This window comes from Loxodonta africana, chromosome 7, assembly GCF_030014295.1.
Source record: "Loxodonta africana isolate mLoxAfr1 chromosome 7, mLoxAfr1.hap2, whole genome shotgun sequence".
Taxonomy (NCBI): Eukaryota; Metazoa; Chordata; class Mammalia; order Proboscidea; family Elephantidae; genus Loxodonta; species Loxodonta africana.
The window spans coordinates 120,669,213-120,688,785 of record NC_087348.1 but is presented as its reverse complement, the minus strand read 5'-3'; the positions used below and the strand labels follow the sequence as shown (position 1 = coordinate 120,688,785).

Here is a 19,573-nt window from a genome sequence, read left to right as displayed (position 1 = left end):
GGTGGCACAGTGGTTAAGCACTCAGCTACTAACTGAAAGGTCAGCAGTTTGAACCCCACAACCTGCTCTAGGGGAGGAAGATGTGGCAGTCTGCTTCCATAAAAATTACAGCCTTGAAAACCATATAGGGCAGTTCTATTCTTTCCTATAGAGTCGCAGTAGGTAATAGGTAATGGGATTACTTACTGTAAATATTTGTGTTCAGTAATTCTGAAGTTCAATAACTCCGATCTAGTTATGCCAAGTGACATGCTGGCAAACCAGCTCTCTTAAAAAAAAAAAAGAAAAAATGAAGTAAAAAAGCCCTGAATATTCATAGCATTTTCCAGTTACTGAAAAATTGTAATACTCGCATATGGCCAATTTCACGCTGCCAATGGTTTAACAACCACCTCACAAAATTCCTGAATATTTATCTCTCATGAGCCAGTAAAATCCAAATTCAGCCTGCCATTTAGGATTTTTACTACTTTTCACTCAGTATGCCTTTTGTAATTTTGGATTATGAGCTAATGTTTGGCAGAGGTTAAGTTTTTTTTTTTTTTTTTTTTTTAATCTTGCATAATTGGGGATGTTTCACTCCAGAGAGAATTTTTATTTCATTCTTCCTGGCACCTTAGGGATTTTTACAGCTAAGGACAACTTTCAGTGTTTACTTTTTGGCTACAAGTTTTTCACCCTTGCAGGTGAAATAATTTCAATTTACAAATCTGTATGAGGTAGGCTTATCATTAAGAGTTCTCAGAGGAGACTTTTTTCCCACACTGAGCCAAGATTGAAAGAGATATGCATCCTTCTTATGTCCCTTTGTCAGTGGATAGAGATGTTCTTCATTTTAGACCCCTTCATATTTTTCTGACTTTTTGAGGAGCTCAGATATGCATTTAAAAGAATTTGGTTGTGTTTTATTCATCATTGTTAGGTATTCTGGAGAAGTAAATGTATAAGGTACCAAATCCTCTACATTGCCAATAAGAGAAGTTTATATAGAATTTTATGCCAATTTTAACTGTGAACATGAATTCCACCCTTAAAAGTTTAAATTTTATCGACGGGTCAAAGAAGGAGTTTCATAGTATCTCTATAGGAGATGGTATAGCATTGTAACAAAGAATAAAAGTTTAGAGTCAGGATGATTTGCGTTTGGATTTCAACTTCCCCCACTTAACAGCTGCAGGACCTTGGGGATACACCTTAACCTGGCCATACCTCTGTTTTCTTTTAAGACCACTTAATGGGAATTCATGTGAGGGTAAATCAGATGGTACATCTAAACCATATAGCACAATGCCTGGCACACAGAAAGGTTTAATAAATGATGGCTTAAAATATCATTTAGAAGTAATTTATGCAAACATTCATTGGCCAAAGATTTAACTTTAATGTATCTTTTAAGAGTTTTTCATTATTTATTTCTAGGAATCATTGAAAATCCATAGATACAGATTGGAGTTGATATTAGTTTATAGAATCATGCCTAGAACAGGTACTTAAAGTAACAGTTATTGGGTGTTTTTATTGTATGTATTTATGTTCTCAAGCCATATTTTCCCATGGAAACACCAGAATTTTTTTGTTCTTATTTTCAGAAGTGCTTTGATAAGCTATTTGGGTACGATCCCAGGAGCTTACTGAAATTTCAAAAGAGATTTGCTAATTTACTCTACCAAAAACAAAGAGAATTTGTGTTGTTTAAGGTGGGACAGAGGAAGTTGGGGGAAGTGAGGTAGAGTGCAGTCAAAGTGTGAGGCCCACTGTGTTTGCTGTTTCCCTTGGCCTCCCAAATCTTCAGTAAAATTCCATTAAAACTTAGAAAATGTGTGTTATAGGTCCTTTCTCCTCAAATCTGCCATTGTCTTGAGGCACCTAATATGACTGAAGAGAAAACTGAGCCTAATATTTTTCTTTGATGATAACCTGCTTCTTCTGCCTGAATTTGCATTTATTAATCCTTGAAGTTAAGTAACTTCATCAGTGCTCAGTTCTATCTTTATCTATTAATTTTTCTTGAAACAAAGCCCTTTTTGATCTGAAAGTTCATCTTCTTATATATTAGCAAGCATTCTCTTAATATTCTCTTCAAAGATATTTTTCTGTTCCATGTTTTTTTCCCTTTTTTTTATGACCCCACCCCAAGAATCTATATATATAAAAATAATCTCTGTTATCCATCTTCTACATCTATCGTCTTTTTTCTAATGACTTTAATCCTTTTATACTTTATTTGGTGATTGTTTTTTCAAGTCTGATTTTATGTCACTGGTTTAGTTTTTTACACCAGCACTTTGCCTCTTATTCTCCTAGTAAAGTTTTCAAATCTGCTTTCTCTCATTTTATCTTATTCTGTTTTGTAGTCATTTCATATTTTGATTTTTTGCTTCTCCTCTTTGAACTTTTAAAACTTAGATGCGACCTTCTTTTAAATTGCAATGAAAGTATTGCCTAAATCCATCTCCTACAGTAATTCTTCTTCCAACTTGTATCCTTCATCTAATTTTTGCTTTTAGTTTCCTTTTTTTATCTTTTCAGAAAATATTTTTGCTTAAGCTTCATACTGTATGTCAGCTTTTATTACACATTTAAATCTGTTTTATTCTATCTTGGCCTGCTATTTGATTTATTAATTGCTAGCCAGTTCCCTTTGGCTTCCCTTCCTATTTACCCAAGCCTTGTTTTGATTATCCTCTTATAATTTGAGCTAGAAGATCCAACGTCTTAGCTATTTGGTTGAGTATGGGAGAGAGGGAAAAAGTGATTGGGTACATAAATGTAGTTATGGTAGATGGGGGTTCACAGCTGAAGTTTATATATGGCAGACATAGGTAAATTCCAGTCATTCTACATGAAATATGCTAAGCCCTCTTCCCTAGATTGTGTCTTTGCCTGAAAGGAAAATCCCCTTAGATTTCTTCCTGTTCTTCAGGGAACAGAAGTGGCAGGGGGCCTGGTTATTGTGGAACCCTTGTGGCAAACACACTTTTTGTTGCTCTACAATTATTGATTTATTCAACAAAATTATTGAGTAACTGCCATGTACTTAGCACATGTACTTACCACATCAAAGAGCTTGTATGTTAGTGGAGGATAGAAATAATAAAAAGAAAATTAATACATAAAATATGTAGCCTGATAGACCATGACAAATGCTAAGAAGAAAAATAAGAGGGAAGCTGGAGAGAAGGTGTTAGCAGTTTATGTGTGTTTATCTCTGCTCAGCCAAATACGATCAGTAATTCCAAAGTAATTCCTAATTTTCTGTTATTTTTCTCCACCCTGTGTCGTTGGGGTTTCGCTTCAAATTTAGAAAGCTAGTATGACCATATGGTCTTTATACAGCCATCTTTTGCCATTCTATTATGAAAATGGGCCCTGAGGACTTATGTTCCCTGCTTTCCCAGTAGCCTTTGTATGCCCCAAGTGAAAGCCTTCTCACACATCACTTTTAACATACATTGAGATAGCATTAAAAAAACAAACAAAACCATTGGCCAACCAGCAGATTCCAACATATGGCAACCCCATATTTTAGAGAAGAACTGCTCCCTGGGTGGCGAAAATGGTTAAACACTCAACTACTAGCCAAAAAAGTGGCAGTTCGAACTCACCCAGAGGTACCTTGAAGACAGGCTTGGCGATCCCCTTCCGAAAGGTCACAGCCTTGAAAAACCTATGGAGCAGTTCTACTCTGTACACATGGGGTCACTGTAAGTAAGAATCTACCTGACAGCAACTAACAACAGCAAGCTTTACAGAGGCAGATCGAGAGACCTTTCTTCCCTGACACCACTGGATGGGTTCAAACCACCAACCTTTGGGTTAACCAAAAAACACCCACTGCCATCGAGTTGATAGTACAAATTATAAATTTGGTATATGTCCCTGGGTTCTATATTCAATTCTTTTGATCTATATGTTCATTCCCATGCAAATCATTAATGCCATCATGTTAGGATTGTGATGGTATTATAAATCTTAATGACATATATTAAAAATCGCAGTTTTTTGTAACAATATTTTCTTGACTATTCTCACACATTTTTATTCTTCTTAAAGAACAGTGAAACCATTTTTTCCAATTCCACAAAAACGGTTTCTGATAGAAATGGTATGAAATTTATGTGTTGATTTGACCAGGATTGACACTTCAAGTATTCTAATCCAGAAACAATAATATATATCTCTTTATTAATTCAGATTTTTCTTTTATGTCATATGATAAAATTTTGTAGTTTTAATGTAAGTCTGTGCCCTTCTTAAATTCATTCTTAGATATTTTATAACTTTGGTCTCTGTTGTCATAGGATATATTTTCTATTTTTTAATGATAATTATGAGCAGGGGCAAAGACTTATCTTCTATCTAGCCTTTATTCAATAATTTGATAGATTTTTAGTAGTCCTAAATTTTCTAGCTATATAATATTATCTACAGATAAAGTATGTCATTTATAATAGTATGTTTAATGTTGAGTTTTAGTAGTCTTTGTATCTTTCTACCTTTATTTTACTTTGAGGTTTTTGTTTTTTTTTTCAAGGAATGACTTGTGGGTTTTTGTTGTTGTAAAATACAGAGAACATAACATTTGCCAATTCAGTATTTTTCATGTGTATTTTTATAATTCAGTAAAACCAATTACATCAATCATTGTCTGATTTAAGTTTTTAAAGGCTCACTAGACTGTAAAGGGGCAACGGTGAGAGCTGGGAAACCAGTCAGGATGTGCTGTAATAGTCCAGATGTGATGATGATGACCTAAACTACAAGGAAAGCAGTGGAGATGGGGAGAAGTGATTGGATTTGGGTTATATTCTTATGGTAATCTACCAGACTTTGTTGATGAATTGGATATGAGGTGAGAGAAGAAGAGAGGTATCAATGATGACTATATAATTGACCAGAGCAGATGCATAAATGAAGTTACAAGGTTAGGAGCTGTAATTTTGCAGCCAGTGCATCAAAAGTTCTGCTCTGAACATACTGTTTGAGGCGTGTACTGGACACACAAGTGAAGATACTGAGTAGGCAATTGGATATTTGAGTTTAGTTCTCAGGGACAAAGTTGGGGCTAGAATTAAAAGTTGTATGCCATAGAGTCAATTCTGACTCTTAGCATCCCTATATGACAGAATAGAACTGCTCCATTCAGTTTCCTAGTCTGTAATCTTTACAGGAGCACTGGCAAGGTCTTTTCTTCCATGGAACCATTTGTGTGTTTGAACTGCGGACCTTTCAGTTGGCAGCCTAGCACTTAACCATTGTACCACCAGGGCTCTTTCACCCATGTCTCCATGATATTAAAACCGTGGGATTCAATGCAAACACCGAGGAATTGAGTCTGGATGTATAAAAGAAGTCTGACGGCTGAACTCTGGGACCTTCCAAGATTTAGAAGTCGAGAAGGTGAGAAAGAGCCAGCCAAGATACTTAAAGAGTGGCCACAGTGAATGAGGTATATGGAAGCCAAGGGAAGAGAGTGTTACTAGAAGGAAGCAGACAGCTATGTCAAGTGCTACTGATGGGCTGATTAAAATGAGGTCTGAGACTTGACCATTGTTTTTGTTTTTTAGTTTTGCTGTAGTAAAATACATATAACATAAATTTTCCAATTTTAACCATTTTTAAGTATACATTTCAGTGGGCATTAATTACATTCACAGTGCTGTGAAACCATCACACCAAACAGAAATTCTGTACCCCTTAAGCAGTGACTCTCCCCCAAGGCCGTGGTAACCTCTAATCTATATCTCTATGAATCTGTCTATTCTAGATATTTCATTTAAGTGGAATCATACAATATTTGTTCTTTTACGTGTGCTTTATTTCACTTAGCGTAATAATTTTTTTTAATAATGTTTTCAAGGTTTGTCTGTGTCGAAACTTGTATATCAGAACTTCGTTTCTCTTTATGATTGAATAATATTGCATTGTATGTATATGCCACATTTGTTTATTCATTCGTCTGTTGATGGATACATGGGTTGTTTCCACTTTTTGTCTATTGTGAGTAATGTTGCTGTGAACACTGATGTACAAGTATCTCTTTGATTTCAAGTGTTTTGGGTGTGTACCTAGGTGTGAAATTGCTGAGTCATGGTAATTCTGTGTTTACATTTTTGAGGAACCACAAAACCATTTCCACAGTGGCTACACCGTTTCCAACTAGCAATGCAGAAGTACTCCAATTTTTCCACATCCTTGCCAACTCTTGTTATTTTCTGTTTTGTTTTTACCATATCCATCCTAGTGAGTATAAAGTGGTATCTCATTATAGAAACCATTGTTTTCGCATGTGGAAAACATCAGTGACTTTGCCAAAATTAATTTTGTTGGAGTACGGGATGAAAGCCTGTTTGAAGCTGGTTCAGCAAAGAGTGGGAGGAGAAGAAATGGAAAGAGTACATTCTCCATGGAATGGAGTATGCATGAGAGGGATGTTTAGAGGCTGCCGAAGAAAGGGCAGATGATTGCAAGCAAAGTCCTTGTGTAACTGAGAAAGAATAGGATTTGGTGCTGAAGTAGAAGATTTGGCCTTAGACAGGAGCAGAGACAGTTCATACATTGTGATAGGAGTGAAGTCAGGGTATGGGGTACCCATTTTGTAGATTGACTATAAAGAAAATTCTCTGCATTGACTTCCTTGCTAAGGTTCGATGCCTCTGTGTAGCTTGATGGATGGAGGTCCTGTGTCCCTGCCATGGCTAACAGTCCCAGCTATGGAAATTCTGCTTCCTTGTATAAGGAGCTTTTTCACAGTGCCCAGAGCTACAGACACTCTCAAGGTGCCAAATGATGCTGTGTTCCTATCATTCATCACAACACAAGCACCACGCTGTGTTCTCTGCAGACATAGGAAGCATGCCCTCTCCTCAACTCTGCATTTCACTAACCAGGCTGCTAGATGGATCTTCTCTTTTTCTTGTTGTTGTTGCTAGTTACCTTGAGTGAATTCCGACTCATGGCGACCTCACCCATGCAGAGTAGAGCTGCTCCGTTGGATTTACAAGGCTGTGACCTTCCAGAAGCAGATCTTTAAGCCTATCTTCCAAGGTGCCTCTGGATGGACTCGAACCACCAAACTTTCAGCTAGTAGTCAAGTGCTTAACTGTTTGAGCCACCCAAGGACTCCTCTTTTTCTAAGCCTCAGAAAAATCAGTTCCTTCTGCTTCTGATTCTTCCTGTCAAAACCCCATCCATCAGGTTGAATGAGGGACAACTACTAAGCCTTTCTCACCAATATGCCTTCTCATGCTCACCCCTCGCATCTGAGCCCAGGATTCTTCCCTACTTCCTGCAAAACAATGAAAACTCCCATGCATATCAGCTCCTGCAGACAGATGCAGAGGAAGAGGGGCATGTCACCTACAGGCTCTATTTCTACTCCTTAAAAAAAAAAAAAAAAAATCCATTGCTGTCCAGTTGCCTTAAAAAAAAAAAAAAAAAAAAAAACCCTTGCCATCAAGTTGATTCCAACTCATGGGGACCCTATAGAACAGAGTAGAACTGCCCCATAGGATTTCCAAGGAGTACCTGGTGGATTCAGACTGCTGACCGTTTGGTTAGCAGGTATAGTTCTTAACTACTAAGACACCAGCGTTTCCATCTCTACTCCTTAGAGCTTTATAAAAAACCCAGTGCCGTCGAGTCGATTCCGACTCATAGTGACCCTATAGAACATAAAACAAGTATAGTACTGTTTCTTCATAATAATATGAAATCTCAAAGCTCAGAAATCTCAAAGGCAAATGTTTACACGCAGGTAACTTAATTGGGTAAAGTGGCAAGACATAAGAAAACTGACCATTGGCCTCGGTAGTAGTAGTTTCTAGTGGGAAGTGGGACAAACTGGAGTATGCACGCCCGAATCAAAAGCAGCAGCTGCAACTCAACTTGAACAGATGTTGACACCCAACTAATTCAGGGAGGCTTTCATAACTCTGGCCAACATTGTATGAGCCAAAGAAAACATGTCTATGGCCAGATCAGGCAATAGAGCCAGCAGATTGCAACCTCTGCTGAGATAATAGCAAACAGTTATCAGGTCTCCCTTAGTCTTTTTTCCTGGCTAAACAGCACAGCCACTTTATACTGTTAAGCAGGCAGGACCTGGCACAGAGTGGGTGGGGCTGAAATCCAGCCTGCCCTTCCATCGCCAGGCCTTTCTCTGATTCAGCCAAAAGTGCCTAGTAAACTAGCCATGACCCAGCTGAACATTGTACTCTCCTTTAGCCATTTCTTATGAGGCAGAGTTTGTACACATCTCACTGGTAGGCTTTTATCTTTTCCTTCCCTACACATTACAGTTCATCAAAGTAGAAATTCTAGAAGTAAATACGAATGTAGTCTGACTAGCACGGTGCATAGACTGTCTCATCCCTTAATTTAGAAAAACATACACACAAACACCCAGTTGCCATTGAGTTGACTCCTACTCATGGTGACCCCATGTGTATCAGAGTAGAACTGTGCTCCATAGATTTTCAACGGCTGATTTTTCAGAAATAGATCACCAGGACTTTTTTCCAAGGCACTGCTAGGTGAAGTCAAACCTCCAACCTTTTGGTTAGTAGCCAGGTGTATTAACCATTTGCTGGGTAGATCTTGTAATCGTGCATGGACTGATTTTGAGAGATCTATGAACCCATTGAAATAATATACAAAATTTGGGGCAGGGGGGAGTTGCACATACATGCAGTTTTTTGATGTGGTTGGAGAGAAATTTCGTACCTTTTAACCAATCTTTAAAAGAATAAAACCCAAAAGAAGATTCAACAACTACTGTAGATAATATTTCAGTTAATGTAGCCTGTAGCGTTAGCTTTTGGGGGGCAGTCCTGTCATAATATTGACCAGTGCTGAACTTAATGTACTGAAAGTCTTTTCATTTATGTTGCTTCAAAACTCGATAACCCCTTGCAGGATACTGGTGTAATTGCTCACTTCCCACCAATCCAATGAATGCTGGTATAATTAATTTTCGAATCCAAGTCTGATACCTAATATTTTTTTTTATTAAGTTGCATTTTGTTAGATTGATGCTAAAATATATAATGCTTGAGAAAAATATCCTCTGCTGGAAGATTTCTTTGATATGTGTTTACATGAACTTCTTGGTTTTTTGTTTTTTCTTTGTAGGTCGAAAGTTTAAAAAGTTCAATAAAGTCAGAGTTATGAGAGCTCTAGATGCTGTTGCTCTCCCACAGCCAGTGGGCATGCCAAATGAAAGCCAAACTCTAAGCCAGAGAATCACTTTTTCACCAAGTCAAGAACTACAGTTTGTTCCCCCACTGATCAATCTGTTAGTGAGCATTGAACCAGATATGATCTATGCAGGACATGACAACACAAAACCTGACACCTCCAGTTCTTTGCTGACGAGTCTTAATCAACTAGCCGAGAGGCAACTTCTTTCGGTAGTCAAGTGGTCTAAATCCCTGCCAGGTAATAATACTATATATGTATAATAGCATGTAATAAAAAATTTACTATGTTTGTTGTACTAGTAGATTGTTAAATAAAACAATATGTGCAGTGAGTCAACTAGACTGTAAGCATCATGTTACAGTACAGGCTTCAGCCATTAAAAATGTTTCCGTAACTTGTGATACTTGTCCAGAACCCTCCTCCATGCTATGGAAATATGAAAGAAATAGGGAACTCATTGACTCTTGATGAAAATCAACAATTACATACATAAAACAGTTAAGGAGTTTAAGTGTTCAGCTACAAGTGTTATAGTAGTTCAGAGAAAGACAAGTTGACCGTCTTCTTAGAAATATCTAGTTCTTTCTAAACCTGAATTTAACCAACTTTAATTGGCTAAAAATAAAACCAAATACACTCAACTGTATAAAAACCAAAATTGTATTCAGGGTATATGGCGGGGTGTCTTAGGACAATTAAAATACAGAACTCCTAAACAAAAGTAAATAATCTGGACATAGTGAAATGAGCCTTTAGTCACTGCTTCCTCTAAAAATGGATACCCAGAGGGGGCATAGCCCAGCAATGAAGACTTAGATTACATTATCATGGAAGGATTTTAGCCACTTCATTTATAACTTATGGCTGCTCCCTCAGCACCATTTCATAGGAGCAAAGTAATTGGAAGAATTTCAAGAATGCAATTTTCACGTGGCTAAATCTTAGCATGCAAATCCAGGAAAATACATCTGTAGCAATTGCTTGTGGCTTTAATCCCCCAATTAAAATGTGTTCTAATCACATTCTCTTCACATCAATAATATCTTTATACTCCTTTGTACCAATTTATTTTTTCCAATATCTGATCAAGAATTAAACACAATATGCCCTTTTAGATTCAATAGCTTTTCTCAAAAAAAAAAAAAAAAGAATTCCTTCCCCATTTGCCTTAATGTATTTCTCAATTATTATTCTGCCTGAAAGATTTGAAATAGAATAGATGAGTTGTTATTGCAAATCCAAGCTTACATGAAAGAGGAAGAAATATCCCCTCCTGTTTGTTGAATGTTTATAAAAATACATGTTGAGCCAAGTTAATAAAATTCAGTATTCTAATGGAGATAAAGACATTTAATAGAAAAATCAAAATGCCTAGTTTCTTATTTATTAGTTTTACTCTTGCTGAAAGGCCTTGGACAGGTAATATCTTTTTTCCATTAGAAAATTCTCAATGTTTAAAACTTATTGTAAGGTGATTATCAGACTTGATAGATCTTTATTAAGTAAAAATATTACTACAGCATTGATGAACTTTTTCTTTTTAAAAATATGAGTGTTTAAACGTGTTTAACTTTTTTCAGTTTTTCGATTATTTGAAAACAGTGCGTTTTACGTTTTTATTGCTATAGTTCATATTTCTTTTGTTTGAATTTTGGTGTTTACTGTTAAAAAAGGGTTCTAATTCTAGCATCAGCTACAATGTTAGAAAATAATCAGTTATAATTAAAAAGATAATTTATGTGCTTTAGATGAAAGTTAAGTGAGCTTTTTAGATTGAAACACTGGTATCCGGCAAGACTGACCTTCACACACCCTCAGTAAAAATGAGAGGCCATTTCTACATTAAATCTAGTGGCAACTTTTTAAATGTTGCAAAATGTAATTCACATGTAAGTGCATACTGCTTCTATTAACTGTAGAGTGAGGGAAGCATTGAGATTAATCTAAATATCATGTAGTCTGTGGTTTTATAAACCATATTTTGCGTGGTCTGTATTCGGGGAGTAAAACAATCAATGAACCAGAATGACGATATTGATTTTTGAGAGAACTTGGAGGGACACCTGTATATAAAGTAATTTAAGCTACTCAAAATCTTTGGGTTGGCTTTAAGCCAGAATATAGTTATTATTTACTGATTCACTTAATAAATGCCTATTGCATACCAACTGTGTGCAAGACCTAACAACTAAGCAGTGGTATTAGAAAGAGAAGCCAGGAGTCTGGGCTTATGGTGTGAATGCATTTTGGTGTATTTTTCTGCCTTTGACAAGGTGCTGACCAGGTTTCTTTTGCACTCTATTTGAGAATTCTCCCTCATAAACACCCAGTGTGTCTTCTTTCTCTGACAGTTTTCTGCCATACACAGGTTCTGGCTTTTGCAGGTTTTACTGTATTTCAGAGATATCCTTGTTTCTTTTTAATGGAAACTTGCAATTTCTTCCAGCCTTATGACAGCACATTTACAAACCATCTCTTAGGATATATTTCATTAATATATAAATGATTTTACATTGAATTTTACCTATAATTTTAGTGGGCATTATTTTCTTATTTAGAAGGAGCCAAAAAAAATTTTTTTTGCAAAATTTTAAAAAATGAACAAGACATCTACCCTTTTGGTAAATTAAAAAAACTCATTACCATCGAGTCGATTCTGACTCACAGCACCCTACAGGACAAGTAGAACTGCCCCATAGGGTTTCCAAGAAGCGACTGGTAGATTCAAGCTGCCGACCTTTTTGTTAGCAGCTAAACAGTTAACCATTGAGCCATTCAGTAAGGAACTTTTAATCCAGTGAGAGAGAAAATACCCAACAACTATAGTGGCATAAGATACAAATATAAAAAAAAGTGGGGAGGAAGGAACACTTCACTTTAGGGACTAGAGATGTCCGCAGAGATAAGATGCCCATTAAACTATACTTTGAAGGAGAAATGAGATTTTGATAAATCATGATAAGAAGAGAAAGCATTCCAGACAGAAGGAATAGTGTGGCTCAAGATGTGAAAATACAGAAAAGCATGACTCATGTTTAGCAAATATTGAATTAGATCAGTATAAGACAATGACTCCCAATTGTCTTCAAGTGTGAGGGCCCTTTAGTAACATAAAAAATGTTATCATATTCCCCAACATAAGAGTAATTAAAGCTTTTATTAGCTGATGATTGAGAAAATATATTTGTACATATGAATTTTCAGACTGAAATATGTACTTGGTCCTTTAGGATTTCATAACTAAATATTTAAAAAACTACTGACAATAAATTCGTATGAAGGAGAGTAGTGGAAAGTAAATTTAGAAACTTAAGTTCAACTTAAGTAAATTTAGAGACTTAAAAGTCAGGTTAGGCTTTAGCACTTAAATTAACAAGCACTCACTCATTTAAAATTGCATTTAAATATTCTTCATCCTATGTACTAGTGCATTGTAGAAGAGTAGATGTTGACAGAGAGGTTTGGAGAATTTTTTTTTTTTTTAATAAATTTTGTTTTGATACTGCTATTTACTTGGTGAAAAATCTACTCAGAGCTAAGCTTTGGCATTCTTAAACATTGCATTTTTAAATACATACCTTTCTTCTTGGTTTCAGTTAGTCAAAATACTTGCAATCATCAGTATCTTAAGACTGGGGAACAGTACTTTTGCCTCATTTTCTGGCTTTGAAGCATGCTAAAATATTTGTCTCAGTGACATCCATTGCATCTCCGACAAAGAATTTTTCTTTTTTTCCAAATCAAATTACTCCTCCAAAAAAGTGATGGGAAAGAAATGAAAGTAGCCATTTAGGAGTAAAGTTAAAACCAAAAAACCAAGCCAGTTGTCATTGAGTCAGTTTCGACTCATGGCGACTCCCCATGTGTTTCAGAGTAGCACTGTGCATCATAGAATTTTCATGGCCGTGACCTTTTGGAAGTAGATCTACCTGTCTTCCAAGGAGACTCCAGGTGGATTCAAAACCCCAACTTTTCAGTTAGTAGACAGCCCAGCAATGAACCATGTGCAACACCCAGGAACTCTGGAGTAAAGCTAGGCCTTGGAAAATCTATTTTATAGAGACATTCAAAAATGATTTTTCTAACATTCTATTCCACTGAAATTACTATTGCCAATGTCACCAAAATGTTTCACTTGTCAAATCAGATGAATACTTTCAGACCTTAACATGTTTCATATTCCTCTGGGGTTCTTAGCAGAGTAACCATTTCTTGCCAAAACCCTTCCATTGGCATTCATCACTTCCCTTCCAGATACATGGTTTCTCTCAATTTCTACATTTTCTGTCTCCCTTGTGGACTTTTTCTTCCACCCACACTGTAAATATGTCAATTCCTGGGTTCCATCTTCTACTCCAGTAGTTTCTGACTCTACATACTCTGGACAAGCACACTCACGGCCTTGTCTTCTGATGGCTCCTAAACACATAGTACCAGCCCAGACCCTCTACTGAGCTATTCACACTATTTACTGTAGCTGTTTATTACACATTTTTACTTGAATGAACTTCTAACTCAGGATGGCCCTCTACTCCATAAACCTAAATCACTCAGTTTTTTGCTTGTTTTTTTCTTGTATCTTGAAATGGCTCTCCAGCCAGAAGTTTAGTTCACTTTCTCTTTAACCTCCATGTTCAGTTCGTTGTCAAATTCTGTCAGTTCTGCTTATTATATAAATTCATTATACATGCTGCTGCCATTGCTACTACCCTGACTTAATTTAGGTCCTCGTCATTTTTTACCTACATTTCTGTAGTAGCCCCTGACTGCCCCTATCATCACCAGCTTCGTGCTGCCCCAACTGATCTGTTCTGCCCCCAACACCCTCTTTCTAAAGCAATTATAGTCAGTTATGTTATTCCCTTTCTCCATCAACACAAAGTCTGAAATCCTTAGCCTTAACATCCAAGAAGCTTCTGTGATCTAACTCCTGAATTTGCAACTCTCTCACCATTTTCCTTCGAGCACCTATAAGGTCCAGTTCTCAAAATGCTCCTTGTTCAATTTTCTGCCTGCTTCTTTGGCACATAGTGTTTTCCCTACCTGGACGCGCTTTTCTTCTCCCACATTTTCCCTGCCTGGCCAAAAGGGTGACAGTTCAAATCCAGGAGCCGCTCCTTGGAAACCCTACAGGCAGTTCTACTGTGTCCTGTAGAGTCACTATGAGTCAGAATCAACTCAACAGCAACGGGTTTGGTGTTTCTGGTGTCTAACTAGTCTTCAGGATTCTGATCACCTGTTACTTCCCCTGGGAAGATTTCTCTGAGCCTTCCCTGAGTCCAAAAAAACCCAAACTCATTGCCACTGAGTCGATTCCGACTCCTAGTGACCCCATAGGACAGAGTAGAACTGCCCCATAGCATTCCAAGGAACGTCTGGTGGATACAAACTGCGGACCCTTGAGTTAGCAGCCATAGCTCTACACCACTTCGTCTGGGGCCCTTTATTCTCTCATGTCACTCTAGCACTTGTCAATCATAACACTTAGCACCCTATTATAATTATGCTCTACTTTTCTGTCTGTCTCGCCAGAGTGTAAGTGCTAAAGTCATAAGCAGCATCTTTCTAATCTTTATACCTAGTGAAATAAAGAATACACCTCATTCCAAATAGGTGCTTAAAGAATATTTATAGAAATGTAATTATGGAATTGATATCAAAAGAGCTGTGCTATCCAAGATCATTAACATCAGTCCCTTATTTGTAATGTCATCAAACATATACTGTTAATTACACTTACTGCGTTGAAGCTTCTTTGTGTTCTCAGAATTCATATGTGTCAGAAGATGCTGAGATATTTAATGTTCTGTGCTTGTTGTAGGTGAGCTGTTTAAATTGCACGACACTTTTTATAGAAGTGCAACCTATGTGTCATATCCAAACTCTGGAAGTAAAGTAAGAGGGCCTAGTGGGGTCATACAGGCCATCTTTGTATTGTACAGTTTTTTAATTTTTTAAAGCTTAAATTAAAGATTGGACAGCTTGGAACAGTGCTTTTGTCAGGAATTATCAGGTCAAGTCACCTAAAAGGAAAGGGTATTTTTCTTTATTGCTCATTAAACACAATTAGTGTTCATCCATCACTTCTCCAGGTGAAAGTTTTTCATTTTGATCATCATCTCAAATGTACTAAGTTTACCTGATCATTATCATCAGTGGCATTTTGATCTCAGTGTTCCCGTCTTTGTTTCAGTATAAAGTAATGAATGATATTACAGTTAATGGGGAAAAAATCGCACTCCTGTCCCAGGCTTGTTCAAGTCAATTTAACATTGTACATTTTTCTAAAACCCAGTAAGGTGGAGTAAATAAAGCCTATTTTTTGAGTTCCAGTCCATTCTGTAAAATGGAGATAACACACTTTCTGCTGTAAATGTTTGTAATTCGATTAAGTTTTAAATTATTTCGGTAAAATTAACTTCTGATATTACAATGTAATTTAAATGTTCTTTTATTTCTGGTCATCTAATAAGCCAGGAATATAAACAAAAAGAAAAGGTGACTGTAAACACTTCGGTATCTGTTTTTGAAAGAAAAAAAATGAAGTGCTGCTATTATAATTTTAAAAACTTCTCAGAGATTAACATAAAGGAAAGGCCTGAAGTAAAAAATAATATAGTAAGTGCAGACAGAACAATAGGCAGGTTTATATGTGCCTGCTTTACAAAAACTGGAAAAATTCACTGATCTCTTATCAAAGCATTCTAAACTTTATAAAATAATGAAGTACCCTTTTTTTAATATTCTATTTACATACAGTGTTTTTGTACTAAACTTGTAGTGTTAAGAGAGACTCAATGTTTTTATAAAAAAGAGGTAATATATAGACATACACTCAAAGATGCATTTAAGTAATATGAAAAGTTAACAATATGAAAGTTGCATGCCAAATGTTTCTTGGCCATTTATTTAGGGAGTTTTTCTGCACCTGGGTAAATCAGAGTTCCTGGACTCACGCAATAAAAACCAAGTGTTAAATTTTTTTTTTTTTTTTTAACCCTCTGGCTATCAAAAACAAAGCAAAAAGAAAAAAAAAAGAATTTAGTGGGAGAACACCAGGGATTCACCAAAGAGGCACTAATGGAAAAGTTTGAAAAATGGGCAGAACCAGGGCATCTCTGGAGAGTTAAAAAAGCAAGCATCACAAATGGCCACACTGAATCCCCTGCCATCACTGGGCACCACCACCATCGAAAATAAAGCCTAGCCATATCCTTGACCTTGCTTTAGTGTTTTCTAGTTCAAAGTCCTGGTGGTTTGTATTTCACAGGCCAAAGCCAAGTCACAAACCCAGCAGAGCAGAGGCTTTAGCCAGCTTCCTCAGTTGGAGGATGGGACATTTGTTCTCACAAAACAACAGCCAGTGGGGACCTCTGCCCCTACAGAGAGAGAAAGGAAGGGAGGGAGGGAGGGAAGGAGGCAGGGAGGGAAAGAGAAAGGAAGGAAGGGAGGGAGGAAGAAGATTAGATACTGAAAAGCCAAAAACAAAAAAGGCAAACATCCGCTATGGTATCCCTAATTATGTACATAAATTCTGTCCCTTTGGGTTAAGGAGTTTTAAGAAAAGGACAGTATTCTTCCTACATTCACATGAAAACAGCGCTATCTGGAGTGTATGGAGAGGAGAGAGCTTTCTTCCTTTCTACGTCTTACCTTGAGATGATTAACACAATCAAGAAGTAAATTTCTTTCATCCTTGGTATCTATAGAATTAAGTTTTGCTTTGTTTTTTACTTTTGAAATAGTCCATTTGTAAATGGGTTTCAATGGATTCTTAGGGGGAATAAAACCAAAAAAAACCTACTGTCATCGAGTCGATTCTGACTCATAGCACCCCCATAGAACAGAGTAGAACTGCCCCATAGGGTTTTCAAGAAGTCGCTGGTGGATTCAAACTACCGACTTTTTGGTTAGCAGCCAAACTCTTTAACTGCTGCGCCACAAGGGCTCCTAGGGGGAATAAATAGATGTTATTAAACTATCTTTATGGAAAGCGGTTGATGTTCTTACCAGACCACTGTCTTTCTCTTTCAATAGAGGGTGTCATTTGCTTTTATTGTTTCCACTACACTCAGGTACAAATAACCTCCAAATTTAGATTTCTAGTCCAAAAATCTCTCCATGTTTCTGCCTGCTATGTCCAACTACTATCTGGATATCCAGAGTCCCCTCAGACATGTCCAAAACTTGTTATTTTCTCCCTAGTCTGTTTTTTCTCCTTTATTTTACCTCAGTATTGCTTTTATTGCTATTGTATTTGACTCCTCCTCATTTTTCCTCCTCACTACCTAAATCCAGTTGCCAAATCTTCTTAAGTGTTAAATATTTCCCTGACCCACTCCCTCATCTCTATTCCTTTTGTTGGCTTATTTCAGCCTTTTTTTTTTTTTTTTTTTTAACCCCTCACCTGGCTTTGGCAGGCAATAGTTCCCAGCTGCTTTCCCTGATTCCAGGTTCATTCCCTTGAAATCCTTCCTCCCATAGCTGTCTGAGGATCCACCTACAGTGTAAGACTGCATCGTTGCCATTTCTCCTTAATAGACATACAAAACCACTCATGACCTGACCCCAACCTGCATCTCCAAGCTTATCTCTTGTCTCTCTAATTTTATCAGTGCTGAGCTGGCGATCTTCCCCCAAACAGGAGAAAAGAGAATTGGTAAGATGGAAAGAAGTCTGTAGACAGTTAGGTCAAGATACATTTGTGCGTTACCCTCCCATTTTCCTTCTGCCACCAACACCAGAAAAGGGCCTAAAAGAGGGAGGGTAGAGATGTGTGAAAGACCAGAGCTCGAGTACACACACATGCAGACTCTAAACTTCTTAAACCACAATGAAAGTTTAAAACAAGACTGATTACGTTTTTAAAATAAAAGTGACCAGAAAAGTGTGGAATCTACCCCAGATATAATTAAGGGTTAGAAGTGAGGATAGCTAGACCATTTTGCTTAGTTTGGTCACATCATCAGAGAAGACCAATTGCTAGAAAAAGAACATCATGTTTAGTCCAGTAAAGGGTCAACAGAATTGAGGAAAACCCTCAGTGAGATGGATTGACACAATAGCCTCAACAATAGGCTCAAATATATCAAAGTTCATGGAGATGGCACAGCACCGGGCAACATTTCGTTGTTACACTTAAGGTCACCATGAGTCGGAGCCGACCTGACAGCAACTAGCAGCAACAAAGGAAAATTAGATATAGCACAATTGAAAGTAGCTTTACACAATAAAACTAGTCAATGTTTAAATGCCAAAGAATTGAGACTCCTCAACAAACTCATTATATTCTGCTTAAGCATTACCTCTTTCTCTTTTAGGGAGCCTTTCCTAACTTGCTTTCCATCCCCACTCGTGTGTAGTCTCTCTTCTACGCTTCCTTTTTTTCTGTAACCTCTGTAGTCATACTTACGCACTTGTCTTCCCTGTGCTCCCATGAGCTTTTTTTAAGGGCAAAGATTGTGTCCTGTTCACCTTTGTTCCCCAGCATTTTCACACAGTACCCGGCACACAGAAGGTTCTCCATGAATGAGTGCTCGATGAATAATTCAGTCAATGAAGTCCCCGAAATACTAAGTCTCAGGGGCTCACTTTAAATGACTCCCAAAATTGCTGCCACTTTTTCAGTTTCCTGGCTTTATTATGAGTTAGTTTTTCTTGATTTTTTGCGTAAAATATAGAGATTGAAAACAGCATATTGCCCGAATACTTACATCTATTTTCAAAGCTATGCATGTGTAACATTTTTGACACCATCAAGTGTTTTTTGTAATCATTTTTAAATTGATTTCGTAGGTTTTCGAAACTTACATATTGATGACCAGATAACTCTCATCCAGTATTCTTGGATGAGTTTAATGGTGTTTGGACTAGGATGGCGATCCTATAAACACGTCAGTGGGCAGATGCTGTATTTTGCACCTGATTTAATACTAAATGAGTAAGTAGTAACTTGACTTCTGTTGTTGTTATTATCTTAAGGGCATATGTCAGATAATCTTGAAAATTATGTTTCAATAGATGATCGTACATTTAGTGTCCTGAATAACAGAATTTTCCTGAAACTTTTCTCAGAGTTATTTCAGGATGAAGCTTGATGTGACAATACTAAAAAAGTGTATCATCTTACTAGTAATTTGATATATGGAGCTTTTTCTCTTTGTTTCATTACATACTATAGTTGTCTTAAATCTTGGTTTTTATTTGTTTGACTTCAAAAATGTATCAAGAAAAATATTTTTAAAGACAAAGTTAAATGGATGTGTTATCAAATTAAAATTTCATACCTTGACACTAATAACAAAAATGAAGTAAATTATAAATAATTTTCTTGAAAGTATTGACATACCTTCAAAAAGTAAAAACATTACCT

The 19,573-nt window shown here is 36.8% G+C and overlaps 1 protein-coding gene across 2 annotated transcripts in view; it reads left to right on the top strand.

The window, feature by feature from the left end:
* The window catches only part of PGR (progesterone receptor), an 83,054-nt gene that overhangs the window by 46,591 nt on the left and 16,890 nt on the right, over nt 1-19,573 (top strand). The window contains exons 4-5 of one of the 2 annotated variants that reach the window (XM_003415596.4): nt 9,133-9,438; nt 18,997-19,141. In XM_003415596.4, coding sequence (XP_003415644.2) covers nt 9,133-9,438; nt 18,997-19,141 — 451 coding nt within the window. The remainder of the gene's footprint in view (nt 1-9,132; nt 9,439-18,996; nt 19,142-19,573) is intronic. The other variant, XM_064288840.1, reaches the window with a different exon arrangement.